Source organism: Panicum virgatum, chromosome 9K (assembly GCF_016808335.1).
Source record: "Panicum virgatum strain AP13 chromosome 9K, P.virgatum_v5, whole genome shotgun sequence".
NCBI classification, from domain to species: Eukaryota; Viridiplantae; Streptophyta; class Magnoliopsida; order Poales; family Poaceae; genus Panicum; species Panicum virgatum.
Window position 1 is genome coordinate 61,068,226 of NC_053144.1, and position 17,160 is coordinate 61,085,385.

The window sequence follows — 17,160 nt, forward strand, 5'->3', positions numbered from 1 at the left end:
ATCGGGTCAAGTATCTGGACACCCAAAATGATATCCGAATTTAAAATCTGAATCTACCCGAACACCGATTCGGGTGAATCTATCCCAAAAATGAACCCGCTGGTAAGAGCAATAAGTATATATAACATTCACACGTATAAATAAGAGCAATAAAATAGTAAATAATCTTTCAAGTCAACTTAGAACAAATTTGATAGTTTTATTCGGGTTTTCATTTGGTATCCACGGGTGAAAACTAAACCTAAAATCGAACCCGCTAGGTTTCGAAGCCCCAAAATCGTGGGTGAAAAATCAACTCCGAACCCAATAAACAAACCTACGGATATCCAACCCGAATCCGTCTCATTGCCATAACCCCTGTTTCGCTTCGTGAGAGCAGATTTAATAAACGGCCGTAAGCCGGCGGTATCCATCGTAGAGCACAAATAAGAAGTATTATAGCATGCTGAATGATAAGGTGAAGGAGAGAGGAGAGGAGAGGAGAGAGAAGGAAAGTAGGCTGTAAGCTTACAGTCTGCTTCGATACAAGAACCAAGAAAACTTGTGAGAGAGATATGGGCCATATTTTAATGATGAATAGACTAACCACTATACAAGTAAGGCGCGTGTTTGGCAGCATTTCAACTCCAAAAAAACAGTTCCACTCCACTAACTCCATATTTTTTTAGCTCAACTCCACCAACTTCAGAAAAACAAGAAGTTGTTCAATGTGTTTGGCTGATTGGTTGACTCCAGCTCCAGGAATGGGAGGCATTAGGAGGAATAGTCCTTTTACCTTTTCTTTTCTTTTTCTTTGATGCGCTACAGTAATTCACTACAGTAATTCGCTGCAACAATTTGCTACACGGACAATTGTTCCTGTGAATAAAGGGTTGTGCATTGGTGGTGCAAGAAAACATCCACTCTCATCATGCAACAGGATACGTGAACAAAAAGTCTCAGCTCAAATCTATTTTTACGTGGGTACAAAATAGACATGGGCTACAGGGCTAGCTAGCGAAGCATCAAGAACAAATCCACACAGTAAAGAACTACTGCTTCGTCCAGGAATCAGAACACGGACGAGAGCACCGCGGAGAGCATGTGCGCGACGCTACCGCGAAACCTCGTCTGAAGCTTGAAGCCATCGTCGGCCATGGTGTCACTCACCGGAGCGCCGCCAGTCTGGCTGCGCCACGGCCACGGCCGGCGCCAGTGCAGGCCTGCGGCCTGCTAGCAGGCCACGGCCGCGCCCAGCCACCTGGGTGCCCTCGACGGCGCTAGGCCAGCCGATGCCGGTGGGATAAAGGGGTCCGGCCCCCCTCAAGGAGCGGAGGCTGTTCCTACCATGGATTTGAAGAAATTGTGAGGGAGAAGAAGAAAAATTAAAGGGGATTTACAAGAAATTAGGTCACAATATCTATACTGGAAGGAAGATCATCATCTTGGGGATCCATTCCGCATGAGATATGAGGCCGCCGGCGACGAACCTTGGAGGCGCGCCTAGAGTTTGGGCGGCGGCGGGAGAGATGAGGTCGGGAGATGGAGGAGGCGCAGGGGATGGGGTGACGCACGGGTGGCTCGTTTTTTTTTTCTGAAACGTTATGTTGTGTAAACAGCGGTAGAGGTGGATAATTTTATCTCAACTCCATATGGATGTCCATAACATGTGTTTTTAGAGCACCTCTTGAGGAGCTCCAAGAAAAACATGAAGTTAGCCTCCAACTTCATGTTTTTTTCGGAGTTGGAGTTGTTGGAGCTACGCGTTTGGCATGATATTTTGAAAGAGTTGGTGGAGTTCTTAGAGTGGAGCTCTTCTAAACGCCTCCTAAGCTGAGGGTAGCCTGCAAGTATGCTTACACTTAGACTTGAGCTAAATTATTATTCTTGCTTTAAACGAGTTGAGAGAACCAAACTGGCGTTTCAGGACAGCCGGCTCCACACGCGTGAGCATGGCTGTTATTGGCTCAACGTTTTGCATGGCACTAAATTTCGAGAGGACCCACCAGAAATACTCGCCGCCTCACCGCGAGTCACAGCCGGCTGCCGGCGAAATCTAAACCTGCTCTGATCCGGTCGGTCGATCGCCCGTGGTGGTACGTGTTGGAATTGATCTCAGCCGTTAAAACATAAATTGAAGGTTGAGATGAAAACCATTGAAACACAAATTGAGCCCCAAGTTTTGTTAGAAACTTGGCCCTCAAATTAAGTTTTGTTAGAAACTTGGCCCTCAAGTTTAGTCAAAATTTAAGTCCTAAGTCTTGCCAAAAACCATTTGAGTCTCAAACGATTTTGCTTGTGATCAGTGGGCAAAACCTCAATCAATGGGTGTGGTTCCCCTATGTGTGTAGTGGCTATAAATAGAGGAAGAATGGTAGAACTCAAGTCAAGTCATTTAGCCCTCTCTCTCTTACATATTTGATCAATTCTACCACTACCAACATTAGTCTACATTATATTTTTATTCACATACATGTGATCTATTAGGATCTAGTCGATCCAGAGCAATTAACAGTACGTACAGCGAGGGTTGAGATTCCCCTCCCTCTATCTCGGTTACCAACGAAGTCAACTAGCACAGCGGCCAATACAGGCAGCCCACAGAAATCGTTGACCAGCGGGCGCCAAACCCACGCCGAAAGCGACGCGAGCGGCGAGCCAAATAAAAGGGCTGGAGGGGGAGGAGCCTGCAGCGATCCAACCCGCCTCTCAAAATCTTTCTCCTGCAGCGATCCACCGCCAGCGCCAGCATGATCTCCCCGCGCCCCGCGCTGTCGCCCAGCTTCCTCGCCTTCCGGCCGGGCTCCCCGGCCGCGTCCCCGCCGGCCTCCCCGCGCCCCAACGTGCCGCCGCCCCTCTCCGCGTCCTTCTCCGCCTCCGCGGCCGTCACCGCGCCGGACCACGCGGCGGCCGCCAGCTCCTCCTTCTACGACGTCCTCGGCCTCCGCCCGGGCGCCAGCCCGCGCGAGATCAAGGCCGCGTACCGCCGGCTGGCGCTCGCCGTCCACCCGGACGCCGCCCCGCACCCGGCCTCCTCCTCCTCCTCTGAGGACTTCATCCGCGTCCACGCCGCCTACTCCACGCTCTCCGACCCCGACAAGCGCGCCGACTACGACCGCCGCCTCCTCCTCCTCTCCGCCCGACGCCACGGCGCGCACCCGGCGGCGCTCGGCCGCTCGCCCACCTTCCCGGCGCGCCGCTCCCGCCGCACCTGGGAGACCGACCAGTGCTGGTGACAGCGTAAAGATCTCCCGCGCCCTGCGGCTGGGGCGGCCCTCGCTGTCCCCGTCGGGCCGCGGAACCTTCCCATTTGGATGGAACCTTCCCAGAAGAATGGTGGTATTGGGCGGAGCCAGGAATTCCAAATGAGAGGGCCCAAGTAGTTATTTGGAGGGGGCCAAAAACTAATTAGAGGAATCATATAGTGTAATTTTATATTTGATTAGAGATTCTAAGTGGAATTAATGGAGTATTAGGGGGGCCAGGCCCCTGCCCGCCCCCCATGCGGCTCCGCCCTAGGACAGCCTCCCTCGCACGCCGTCGCCGGCGACCTGTAAAAAACGCATGGTGTGTGACGTCCCCCTTTTTGGATCGTGGATGTGTATGTGTGACTTTGGCCTGGTTTTGTGATAGGATCTAGGTTGCCTTAATCTACACTGGAGATAAGGCTGATGGCTGCAGCAATAATGCAATCCAAGTTTTAGCAGAAAGCGACTTGTTCTGTCTCGTTGCATACTCTTCTTCAGTTCTTCTTGGGGTGATCGTGGATGTGGCGGGGGAAATGAGCAATACTTTTTCAAAAAAAAAAAAGAGAGAGCAATCCGTCAGTGTCTCCGCATACTCTTCTCACGTGGTGAGTGCAGACGTGTTGCGCAGCTTGTGGGCTCTGAATGCTTCCAGTTGCAGAATTGCTTGTTTTTCCTCGAGGGAAAGGGTCAGGATCCATCTTCCAAAGTCGCCCCACGAGCGACGCAAATTGTATTAAACCTGATCAAATATTCAGTAAATATATTTGATTCCCTTGTTCGTTTGCGTCTCCATGTACAGAATTCCGCCGTTTCGTCAGAGTTGCGTGCTTGATGTGTGCAGTTGTTCGTAAAAAAACTGACTCTGCTCAGCGGTTGCTGTTGTATAAGCTTTGGCGCCTTTGTTTGCACTCTGGTTTCTTTATGCGAGCAGCTGCTGATGCTGCGGCACAACCGCACAAGATTGGGAAATCATAGTTCATAGACGTTGTATTTTAGGGGCCGTTTGGCTCCCAGATGCTAAATTTTAGCTCTATAATATCTGATGTTTAGATAGTAATTAGAAGTATTATATATAGACTAATGATAAAATCATAAAACTAATTGCATAACTTCTAGAATTCGCGAGAGAGGTGGTGGATCTTGGTTTTATGCGGTAGCCAGCGGGTCCCATGGAGGCACAGAACCAGCAAATATCAGATGCATCTTTTTCAGGCAAATATGGTCCACCCATAAATTGGCTGGTGACATATGATCGGGCAAATACTTTTCTAGCTGTGCTTGGCTCTTCGGTGGTCTAGTGGTTACACTGCTATCCATCATGGATAATGGATTCATGGGCGGGTGAGACCTACCACATGCTCAACTCCTCCGTTTCACGCCAAGGCCATGCTTGGCGCAAAGATGGTTGTTTCCAAGAAAGCAAGGAGCGTTTTTCTGCCCGTTGGCCACTGGCACTCTTTCTATGAATCCAACTCTCTCCTGGCCCTTAACCATGGAAGCACGGAGCCTTTATTCTCTCATTCTCTGGGAGGATTAAAAGAGTGCTGTAGTGAGAGCTGGAGCAGGATGTTTTTTTTTTCTTCTTGTTGTTCCTTTTGTTTTTGTTCTTGTTTTTTTTTTGACGGCAGACAGGTGTTTTCTTTTTGGGTCGGAGTGAGTGATAAACGATGTAAGCATACCACATCAACAACGGGCCGAAAAACATATAACCATGACCGGTAGGCTAGCCAGCCCATCTGTTCTGAGGAAGCATCGAGTTCCTGAGGACTTTTGGCCCAACTACATATAAACATGGGTGGGCCAGAAGAAGGTGCGCAGCCTAGTGGGCCGCGCGGTCTTGCAGCTGCTTCCGGCGCGGCTTTTTTATTTATATATTTTTTAAAAACGTTTTTTACACAAATATATTTTCGGTTTCATATTTTACAGTTTTATACCCCTACCGCCCGGCAGAGGGGGCGGCAGGGACCTAAATATAAATAAATATATTTTTTCTTTTGTGCGGAGGCCCCTGGCGGGAGCCTGCCGCCACCAGCCCCCCCCAAATATAAAAGCTGAGCCCCTTCTCTCGCACCCTCATTTCCTGCCCACGAGATCCAGAGAGGGGAGAGGGAGAGAGGAGGGGTGAGGGAGGTAATTCTACCGACGAAGTCCTGCCAGATTTTGGATCCGAACCGCAGGTAACCAATATTTCTCAACTTTCTCATTGAAATTTTTTTGTATGTTTAATTATATGATTAGTATTTTTTATTATTGCAAGCACTTAGGGTTCAGATTAGTGGTTATAATTGAAGTCATAACATGTTTCTAGATATTGGATTAATTAAAATGAAGTCTTTGGATGGCCAGATATGTCGAGCAAGGTGGCGTTTCAAGTTCATTACGGTGACTTCTATAGAATTACTCATGATTCATATGGAGTAAATCTATCAGCATTGGAAAGAAGACAGTGCAATCTAGATAAACCCCTAGATAGGAGTTTTGAGTTCATACGGAAATGTCTTCACAAAAAGTTCAATGTGAATCCAAAGACCCATTTGCCGCATGTAGTTGTGCACGACACACCTTCCAATGTATTTGTTTGTACGAAACTAAGTATATTGTGTATGTAGTATGCCTAAATATCTTGTTTAATTAGTTGGCAGTGTGTATTTCTATAGAATTTAGTTGTAATGAATGAAACCTTCAATGTAATATTTTATGTGGTATCTTGTTTAACGTTCAATTTAAATTTCGTTCATTGTATCAAATTGGTCAGCCCCAAATGCTTGGACACATGGTTTATGGCCACCTTTAGCACAAGCACCAATTAAACAAATCAAACAATTCTGAACGCCAGCTCTACTTGACCGAGTCATAGAGGCATACGAGGTTCAAGGTTCACAAAAAAATATAATCATTGGAATTACCTCCCTCACCCTCCTCTCTCCCTCTCTCCTCTCTGGATCTCGTGGACAGGAAATGAGGCTGCGAGGGAAGAGGCTCAACTTTTATATTGGGGGGGAGCCTGCCGCCCCCCTACCAGGCAGGCGGGCTGCCTGCCGCCCCTCCACCGGGCCGCCCGGCAGGGGGGCGGCAGGCTCCCGCCGGGGGCCTCCGCGCAAAAAAAATTTATATTTACTTACATGTAGGTCCCCGCTGCCCCCTCTGCCGGGCGGTAGGCCCCCGGGCGGTAAGGGTATAAAACTATAAAATATGAAACCGAAAATATATTTCTGTAAAAAACATTTTTAAAAATATAAAAATTAAAAAGCCGTGCTTCCGCCTTCCGGCCCCGCCGGGCCAGAACTTCCGCAAAACTTCAGCCACTCCGCGAAAAATATCCCAAAAACACCGTGCCTGCCTTGCGCGCCGGCAGCTGCCGCTGCCCACCGCTCCGCTCATTTTAGTGGTGCTACCGGTGAGACGGTGACCGCGAAACTTGTTGACACGGCGGCGCGGGACGGCAGGAGGCGTCGTGTCGCGTCGTCACGGGACCCGATCGCGCGGGATCCCCTTTCCCCTGATCCACAACCAAAACGGCATCAGCATCGGCATCTGGCAGTGTGGCACCCGTCCACCCGTGCGGGTCCCTGCCGGTCAGGTGCCTGTAACAGTAAAGCAGTGGGCGAGGAAAATTCCCTGGGGCCTGGACGGGCGCCACCCCCAGCTGGGCGACGGCGGCCTTTCTGCCTGTCACGGCTCACGGAGATCGTCGTGATCGCCCCCTCAGGATCGCAACCAGCCAACCATTGTCGTCGCGTGGCAGCGTGGCCCGACCGGAAAAAGTTCAGTCGTCTGTCGCCGCGTGATCTCCTGGCCCGCCGCATGAATCTTGTCGTCATTGTTTATCGTCTGCCGCTGTGCAGCAATTTTGTGCCTCGCCTCTGCTGCAGTTCGATCGCGTTCATTTGCTGCCAGGTGAAGTCAGTGTGAATCTCATCTGTGGATCCGTGATCGGACGGACAGCACGTACCGTTAGCTTGGACGGGTACACACACACACGACATGGTTGTTGAGCGGACGAACAGATCGATCACGCACCTGATTGCTGGAGCTCGGCCGGTAGCCTCTCTTGAGGGAGGATTTTGTTTTGATCGGGCCATTATTTGGATCTGGATTGCATTATTCTTTCGAACGGATCGGACTTGTCAAACAGTTGAGCATAGGGCTGGAAAAAAAGCTCGAGGCTCTTGAGCTGGCTCGGGCTCGGTGCAGCTCGGCTCGGCTCGGAGCAGCTCGCGAGCCTTGAACGAGCCGAGCCGAGCCCAGATATTAGGCTCGTCCAAACAGCGAGCCGAGCCGAGCCGGCTCGCTTCAGCTCGTGAGCCGGCTCGCGAGCTGGGCCAACCCAGTAGCAGGCCGGCCCATCCACCCAGCAGCCCATCCACCCAGCGGCCTCATAGGCCCATCCACCCAGTAGCAAGGAGGCAGGACGCGCCGCGCCGCCGCCGCCACCAGCCCGCCGTCCCCTGCCGACTGCCGACCTGCCGGACTCCGGAGTGCCGGTCCCCGCCGGCCGCCGCCCTCGCCCCCACTCCGGCCCTCCGGGCCGGAGGCCGCCCGCCCGCTGCCCGCCACGGCGCCACCAGCCATCAGCCGCGCCCACCGGCCGCCGCCCTACCCTCCAACGGCGGAGCCTCCCGGTGAAGCTCGCGGCTCGTGGCGTGCGGCGTGCGGCGGTGCTCATGGCGGCGGCGGATAAGCAAGGACGGCGTGCACGGAGCTCGCTGCGGCGCGCGGAGCAGTAGGGGACGGGCGGACAGCGGCGTGGGGAGCACGACCGCGGGCGTGGGCGGCCTTCTTCCCCAAAGCCGGCCATCTTCGATTCGCGGGCGCCGCAGTCTTCTCCTCCCCGCCGCCGTCTTCTCCTCCCCTGCGCGGGCGAAGCCGACTGCCACGGGTCCACGCCGGCGCCCCCCTCCCTTCTCTCCCTCGCTGCCCTGGCGGGTCAACGCCAGCCCTCCGCCCCCTCCCTCCCTCTCCGCCCTCACTCTCCTCTCCTTCCTGCTCCCCATCCTCTCGACGGCCATGGCGCTCGCTGCGTGGGCGGAGCACGGCCGCAGGCGTGGGTGCGTCCTACCTCCCCCTCCCTCGCCGCCACCGCTCCGCCCGGCCATGCGCCGCTGCAGCTCGGCCGCGCGCCGTCGCGCGTGCTGCCCGGTCGCTGGCCGGCGGCAACTGCTGTGCCCCGGCTCGCGAGCCGGCTCGAGCTGGCTCGCGAGCCTCCTTCGAGCCGAGCCGAGCCTACTGAATGAGCTCGCCAAAGGACCGAACCGAGCCAGGCTCGGCTCGTCCACCCACCGAGCCGCACCGAGCCGAGCCGAGCCTGGCTCGGCTCGGCTCGTTTCCAACCCTAGTTGAGCATGGGCCCCGATTAGCGTCTGCTCAGTGTTGTTTAGGCGCCGCTGGTATGTACTATACTCGGGCAAGCAAAGATTTCGTTCGCCTCCACGGTTGTTGAGGGATTGTCTCTCTAAAATAAGGCCCGGGATCGAGATGTAGGATTTTTCGCCGCATAGGCTCCTGCCACGTACTGCTTGAGCAACCAGGCTGCAAAATGCTTGGGAGAATATTTGGTGCTGGTACTGTAGATCGTCTCCAACCACTGCAGCGAGCGTGCGTTCATCATGTGAGGAATGTTGAGTACTCTATCATGCTTGTGATGAGTGAATTGTCAATCGTGCGGTGTGATCGTGCGCTTGGTCTTTGGATTGCAGGTACACGGGCGTCGAGTGTCGACGGGGAGCTGCCATGGAGGTGCTGTGGCCGATGGACCGTGCGGTGGACGGCGGTGAAGGGCAGCCGGGACCGGAGCTCGGACCGGGTGGCAGCTGTGGCGTCCACACCTGGATCGAGGGCGCAAGCGGCGACGGAAGGCGGGTTTCTTGGTTTGCGCCACAAAACCAAGGAGGCGGACGGCGGTTGAAGACGCCAAGTCGTGGAGGTGACGGGTGTCGACGGCGTCTATGGCCTCGCTGCGGGCGACGAGGTGACGGGCGTCGGGCGGCGTCTAGGGCCGTCAGAAGGACGAGGCGGGAACGGCGTCTAGGGCCACGGCGTAGAGGCGGGAATCTTTCCGCGCGTGAGGTTTTGGCGGTTTTCTCAAAACCGGCCACCTACCTGGGTTTCGCGGACCCTCCAAAACCGCGGACTGGATCTTCATCAAGACAGCTGAAGCGTCCCCTCATAAGAGAAGACTTAAATGTGATACAAAGCACCAGTCCCAGGAGGCTGATGCCACATTTATTACATCAGATAGTTCAAAACCGTACAAACCTTGGAGGACACTCGATACAGATAATGATAATAATTAACCAAGCTACAACATAACACCAGACCGCAAACCACATGGGGTCTAGCACAGGCTCAGAGTACTGCGACAGCGGAGGCATCTCGACAGGGCCGGTTCCACAGGCAAGGTTGGGTGTAGAACGAAAACCCTACTCAGCGTCGTCTGGCACAAAGTCTGGATCTTCTTCTGTAAAAAGTAAGAATGGGGTGAGTACAATCGTACTCAGCAAGTCCAACCACACCCACGGAGGGGGTTATATCAGATTAATATGCATAGGTAAAACAAGGATGAGGTTATGGTTTGATTTGCAGAAAAACGATATTTTATGTAGGGGTTTATTTTACAAAAACCTTTTTAGAAAACAGTCTTTGTGGTAACACGAAGTTCATATTTTAAAACTGCTACCGGACTCCCCGTCCGTCGTAGCACATGGCACAACTGCCGGACACAATTCCAAAACAACTCACACCAGCCCATCCCAATGAAACACTAGCTATGTGACCACACCGTAACTCGCCCAATACCGTGGGCACGGACTATTCGAATAGATTCTTAACTATGCAGAGGTGTGCAACTTTACCCACAAGTAGGATACCACAACTCGAACACCATCGTGTCGGTGTAGTTCCCAACATAGCCATTACCCACCATAGCTAAGTCTGACTAACCATCACGGGATTCACCAAGGGGTCATCGACCCAACTCTGAGGTATAACCGGGGTATAAGTCACACTGAACATATCCATTCTCCTTGGTCACCCGTTGCTCTTAGCCCTCCTGAGGGCTATCACACCAACTAGTGGGATTTATGCTATGCCGTTGCCCATTCAACGGTCGAGTGGTTTGCACAACAGTAGAGTTAGGTGAGATGACACACCAACTCGGTCCTTAGACACGACAAGATGGATATCTCCCTTCTTTGCCCTGCCACACAGGCATAAGCACACCAATCGGCAATTCACACAGAAATGCCGTCCATCCCGTCCACACTCATCTTTTCGAAAATCCACATTTTATCCCTTCCCACACACACACATTTTCTTTATAAAAATAAATTGTATTATGAGCAAAGTCCTAAGCATTCTAATATCGATTAACGTCCAAGTAAAATCAGACATTAATCTAGGTGGTCAAGGAATGGTCATCACAAATCAAGGGGTGGCTATCCAACCGTGTTTTTCATGCAAGTAAAACATATGCAATTTTTATAAAGCATGCCTTTGGGTTGTGTTTATAAAAACTAGGACATAAACATGCATCACAGGATGGGATTGAACTTGCCGTCTTCGAAGCCTTCGGGGAAGTCCTGTCCTTCGGGCTCGGGGTCGCGGAACTGGTCCTCGTTCTCCTGCTCACAGTACTGCTCGTTGACGGGCTCTCCTTCGTTCACTCCGTGGCCTACGGCGTATACAAATAAGCACACAATCAATACTCAGAAAACAAGAACCTATCGTTGAGCTCGAATCGGGAACTCATAGAATGTGGAGATAGAAGTAACATCTTTGAGTGGTTTGCTAAAGGTACGGCCTAAAATTGTATTAGAATTGGTATGGTAAAGTTTTGAGTTGATCAGAGATCGTTTGGTACATAAAATGATAGGTTGTGAAAAAGTCTAGGGTCAAATAAAGGTCTAGGGACCTGTTTGTAAATGTTTCGGGAGAACCAGGGGCCTATTTATGATTTCTAGAAATATTTGGGGTTCGCTGGAAATATGCAGGGATATCTTTGGAATTAAGTTTGTGGCGGTAGGGTTTAATTGTGAATAAAGAATTAGGAAAGGGTTCTTTTGCAAATGAATTAGAAAGGTGGGAGGACTCCTAATTAAATTGAATAAAGACGAGGGGGTTTTGAGCAAATGTGCTCTGTCCTCTCCCTCCCCTCGCACTGGGAAACAGGGGAGGGCGGCGGCGCGTCGGAGGCGGCCCGATTCGGGCTCCCTGGGTCACGACGGCGGCCGGTAGTGAGGGGGAAAGAAAGAGGGAGTTGCGGGGGATTGCTCCCCGGCCTCACCTCGAGCGGTGGTGGCGTGTGGCGGCCTGGCCACGGCGGCCAGCGGCGGCGGGGCTACAAGGCAGGCGGCGGCGGCACTAGGGGAGTAGAGGAGGAGCTAAGGCGGCGGTGGTCGCTTGTGGTGGCGGATGTGGTGCTCGGGGACTATTTATAGCCGAGCTAAGGCGGTCGGGGAGGTCGAGCGCGGTAATGGCGGTTAGGTGTGGTCGGGGGGCGTCCGGCGAGCGGTGCGGGGCGAAGTTATGGCACCTCGGCCGCTTGCTGGCGTCGGGACGCGGCGGCGCGGCCGGCGAGGTGGCACAGCGGCGATTTGACCGCTCGGGCAGGCGGCGAGCGGGGCCGGTGGCGCTGTGTGGCACAGGGAAGCGGCAGCAATGGTGGCGGGGCGGCGCACGTGGAGCAGTAGCGGAGCAGGGCGCCAGCGGCGGGCGGCGCGCGTGGCTCTGTTCACGGAGCGACGAGCTACGCGGCGGGCGGCGCGCGTCGTGTGGAGCGCGTGGGTGCGGTGCGCGGGCGGGTCCGCGGTGCTGGGCGAGCAAGGGCGGCCGGCGTCGAGGCAGGGCGTCCACGGCGGGCGGCGCGGGCACGCGCACGTGGCACGGCAGGGCGCTCAGCGGCGTGCGGCGCGGCGTGCCGTGGCAGGCTCGTGTGCGCGCGCGCGTGCGCGCGTGGCGATGTAGCGTCTTGGCGTCGTGCGCGCGTGCCGCGGCGCGGGCAGCGGCGGTGCTCAGTGCGCGACGCGGCGTGCGGGCCGGGGCGGTGCTCGGTGCGCGGGGAAGGCACGTGGGCGCCGGGCGAGTGGGTCCGGGCGGCGTGGTGTGGTCGGCGCGGGCACGGCTGGGCAGCCGTGGCGTGGGCGGCGTGCGGAGCGCGCGAAGGAGTGCGGTGCGCCGAGTTGCTGCGGGGAGCGGCTGGCGTGCGGGGCAGGGAGCAGAGTTAGGCGAGGAGGGGTCGGGCTAGGTGTGCTCGGGGAGGAGGGGAGGCGCGACGGGGAAGAGGGCCGGCCGAGCCGTGCGCGCTCGGGAGGAAGAAGAGAGAGGGAAAAGAGGAGGAAAAAGGAAAAAGAAGAAAATGGAAAAAAAAGAAAAGAGAAAAGAAGGAAAGGAGGGAGAGAGAAGGAAAAGGAAGAGAGAGGGGGCTGAATTCGCGGCGCCGACCGCGGCCGGTCGCGCACGCGCGCCGGTCGCGCGTGACACGCGGGTCGAGGGCCAAATAAAGCAGATGTGACAGCAGGAGATTCAGATCTCGAGCTCGGTTCTCCGGGATATCGGGAGATCGGGCGGAACAGGGAAGATTCCCGAAAATTTAGGGTTAGGGCTTTACGGAGGGGTCGAGCTCAACGATGAGAAACAGTTTTAGTGCACGATTTAATTTAGTGAGTTTTCGGGATGTTACAACGGCGGCATCGCGGAGAAGACTTCGTTTCGAAGAAAGAACCTCGGCCGTCGGATGAGATCGTGTACAGGGGGTGCTGCAGGCCAACCGGTCTGACCGGTCTAACCAACCGGTCTGACCGGTCCCGCGGGTATAAATACTCCTTCACTTGTGTTAGGTTAAGAGGCGGCTTTTGTAATTGCGTCCGTGAATTGTCTCTACTCCCAGGCCGCCGCCTCTGTGTTCCTCTCCCCCTGTTCATCTCTTTAGGGTAGATTTGAATGCTGTTTGTGTGAGAACTCTTGTGGGTTTGATTGGGAAAGGAGTCCCTAACCTCCTCGTGCCCTCTGGGCGGTTTGAATCAATCTATCTCCTCGTTTTGTGCCTTGTTTGATGAAATTTTGATTTCGTTTTTGGTGCACTTGATTGCGAGGAGTCCACAAGTTCTTTGCGGTGATTTCCGTGCTTCTAGACTTGTCCTAAACCCTCTGGATTCACTGGCTTGTTCGAATTCGTTTTCTTGAGTTCTTGAGAAAACCCCAATCCCTTTTGATCTCCCTCATAATTCTCAAGATTCATTGATCTTTAGGACGAGATCTTTTGTGGATATGTTCACGGGGTAGGGGCGAAGCAATCCCCCAAGTTTCATCGATTTTCGTGGTCGTTTGGTCGAGATTCACCGTTTGAATCTAAGTTTTTCGGGGTTTTCTGGGTGCCACCGGTCAGACCGGTAGGCAAGACCGGTCAGCTAGATTTTGAACAGACTCGACCGGTCAGACCGGTCCAGTGCACCGGTCAGACCGGTCCAGGTAGATCAGTGCTGCAGTTTTTCCGATTTGCTTCGTGGTTTCGGTCGCTCGTTCGAGGCCTTTTGTGTTGGGTTAGCTTTTCAATAGCTACTCCAAACTTTGGTCAGAACGCTTGAGGGCTTGGGCGATTTTGAGACATAGGCCGACGATTCGAATTTCGAAGAAATTTTGATCGGCTCTCATTCACCCCCCTCCAGTCGCCAGCTTCGGTCCTTCATCATTGCATATCATTTAGCTACCCCATAAATACTCTCTCCGTTCTAAATTATAAGTCATTCCAAGAATCTTTGAGAGTTAAAGTTTTTTAAATTTGACTAAATTTATATAACAAGATAATAACATTTATGATACTAATTAAATATTATTAGATTTTTTGTTAGCTATATTTTTATAGTAAATCTATTTGATGTCATAATTCTTTATATTTCTATCTATGATTTTGGTCAAACTTTGAGATGATTTGACTTTCCAAAATTCTTAGAATGACTTATAATTTGGAACGGAGGGAGTAGTAATCTGGGACCGATAGCCGGGGTTCGTTGATGCATCGTTTACGGCCTATTTGGACCTTGTCATACAAGGGCTGTGTGGATCGTTAAAAGAGATGTACTGTTAAATGGTGGATTGGAAAAGTTGTGAGCTATTTGAATGTTACTCAGATTGTGGAGAGCGGTTGTCTCACAGGTAAATTAGAGCTATGATGAGCTGAGACGTTAAGATCACAAGAAGCTGAACTGTAATAGGCTAATAGCTGCATTCAGCTATACGGTTGGACCCAAACAGCTCGGAACCAGATCCTCTGCCGTAGAGGATTCTACCTCAGAGGGACGTTCGAAGCTTTGGGACGTCGATCGTCCATCCAACGAACTGGGGACATCATCCTTCTAATAAGCATAAAAGGCGGACAAATTTTCTCCGTAGCCCACTAACGGCCCAAGTTTACCCATCCATCCCTCTCCGATCGGATCCTTGCAGCTCCGCATAGCGGCCCCCATAGCAGTTTCGCACCGCCGCGGAGGAGCGATGAGCCGATGACCACCGTGCTGTCGAGCTTGGCCACCCCGGCAGGCCCAGCGAACACCAGCGCGCTCTCTGCGCAGGTCCTCTCCTGTTCAGAAGGGTGGGGTGCGTGTATGGGTGGCGCGGAAGCAAAGTTCGGCGTCGAGGGGACAGTCTCGTCATGCTGGATCCGAGGGATCATGGCCATGAAGATTTTGTAGGGAGACCGCCATGGCAGATCCTGCCTTGAATGATCTTTGCCGAATGTTCTAAATTCTACAGACTTGCGTGCAATCTTTCTCCCTGTTCTCAGCTTGCTTCCTTGCAAAATCAGTGTTATTTCATAGTTGACTCATGGCGAGTGTTTCTTCAGCAGATGATAGGAATTTCTGCTCAGATGTATTGTGAACCTTTCTTCTCAGCTCAAATTGTCACAACAATCTGAGTTTCAAATTGACAAGGACACTCAATATTGAATCACAATCCCATCTCACATCAATTCTTGGTCTCAATTCAACAATCTATCACCACGTTGTCTGCTCCTTATGAAGATAGTCTCCTCAAGCTGCTGGTGCCCCCTCCTGTATAAGCCCGTGTGGTCGTGGCCCCTCCAGAGCTTGGCGAGGACGCGACCATCATCATCAACAAGGCTGCGCACGGTTGCGGATTCGACGGTGACCTTGAACCAGGAGCTTTGGAAGCCGAGGGTTTGGAAGCCGGTGGCCATGGGGAATTTGGGGATTCTCGGTCTTTGTGTTGCTCGGAGGTCGAATTGGGTCGCATAGTTGTTTGTGGGCCGATGACTGCGTGGGCGCTAGCTTCCTCCTCGTTGGATGTGCAAGCAACGGCGATGCGTAGTTGGACGTTCGTCGGAGGTAGAATCCTCTACTGCAGAGGATCTGGTTCCAACAGCTCAATGAACATCGTCTAGCCGCGCGAAAAAAAAACTAGAACTTGGGGTTAATATTGTTTAGTACTCCGTAGCTGTCGACCTCGGTTGGTGCTGAGTTAATTTGACCCAAATGCAATTTGACTGGCCTGCAAAATGCCGTACTAGTTTATGATCTTTCCCGCGATGATGAGCCGTAGTACGCCGTGTGTGCTACTGGGTCCTATGGACAGGTAACCGCCCTGTAAAACCAAGGAGATCTGCGTTTCTTTTTGATTTGCTGACTTGCTGGCATACGTAGTCAGATCGACCTCGATTTTGTCCCTGTCACATCACTTCATGCCCCTTGAGGCCTTGACCCTTGGAAAAGAGGTCGGCTCGCTGGGGGCGATTTGGTCAGTAGCGCTGGAGCCTGGGGGTGCCACACCGTGCCAATCAGCACCTGCCTTGGGATTACTCTCGTTGCTGTCCGCCGGTGATGGGAACGTTGCGGTTGCGCCAAAGGGCGTGGTGGGAACTAACCGTTGGACCGGGTCAATCAATCGCGTCTTTGTTTGGACTGACAGGACACGCTCGCGTTGTGTTATGACCGGTAGCTGCGTTGCGTGGTGAAGACAAATCGAAGAGGGGTCTCATGCCATGGATCGACAAGAACCCATACCGGAATTCGGACCCGGCGAACAGAAACCAAGGGTAGCAGTCTGACCGACCGGAAAACTGCACAAACCACACCGGTAGCAGGCGTAGCCGCGCATCGCGACAGTTTCCGCGAGGATTACGACCTCGAGAGAGCGAAATGAAGTGGAGGCGGGCAGCGAGAACCGTTGCCCGGCGCCCCGGCGGGTGCACGTACACGAGCGGATGCTGCTGAACGCAGCAGCGGGCCAACGGCAGGCAACGACCACCCCGGCGGGGAGACATATCCTGTGCAATCAAGTTTATGGTGTAATCATCGTGCAATCTAACTAAAAAAAGTCTCAAAATATTCTGAAAAAAATCTTGAATGTGCATCTCAACCTACTTCATCTATATATAAAATTTCAGGGTCAAATTCGTCCTCCTCTAGAAGTTACAAAAAAGACAAATTTTCTGACAAAAGTAATAGTTCAAGGGTCAGTTGGATCCATGCCACTACAATTTCACGAAGTTGGATTTCATGTTGAAATCCATGCCATTAAGTGGCATGATTTTCAACGTGAAACCCAATTTCACGGAGTTGTGGTGGCATGAATCGAATTTTCCCATAGTTTCAAATGCAACCTAAATTTGTCTTTTTTGTAACTTCCAGAGGAAGACGAATTTGACCCTGAAATTTTATATATAGATGAAGTAGGTTGAGATGCACATTCAAGATTTTTTTCAGAATTTTTTGAGACTTTTTTTAGTTAGATTGCACGATAATTGCACCATAAACTTGATGATATGTCTCCCCCCGGCGGCGCGCGGCCGCGGTATCACCACACCCTCTCCGCAGGAGGCCAGTAAAGGCACCGTGAGGGCCCGGCGGCGGCAGGCCGCCAGCCCGGGGAGCCGCCCGCCGCGACCGGTCCACCAACCCGGTCTCACGACTGACTTGCTGAT

The 17,160-nt window shown here is 52.8% G+C and overlaps 1 protein-coding gene and 1 long non-coding RNA gene across 2 annotated transcripts; one reads left to right on the top strand and one right to left on the bottom strand.

The window, feature by feature from the left end:
- Positions 1-753: 753 nt before the first annotated feature.
- Positions 754-1,607, bottom strand: LOC120648855. Its single transcript, XR_005665103.1, has 2 exons — positions 1,406-1,607; positions 754-1,322 (listed from the first exon to the last, which is right to left on the bottom strand). It is a non-coding gene; the product is annotated as an uncharacterized LOC120648855 (long non-coding RNA).
- A 934-nt stretch (positions 1,608-2,541) lies between these two features.
- Positions 2,542-3,690, top strand: LOC120646677 (chaperone protein dnaJ 11, chloroplastic-like). Its single transcript, XM_039923094.1, has 2 exons — positions 2,542-3,320; positions 3,500-3,690. The coding sequence occupies exon 1, from the start codon at positions 2,730-2,732 to the stop codon at positions 3,213-3,215; it is 486 nt and encodes a 161-aa protein (XP_039779028.1). The 5' UTR covers positions 2,542-2,729; the 3' UTR covers positions 3,216-3,320; positions 3,500-3,690.
- Positions 3,691-17,160: the final 13,470 nt, after the last annotated feature.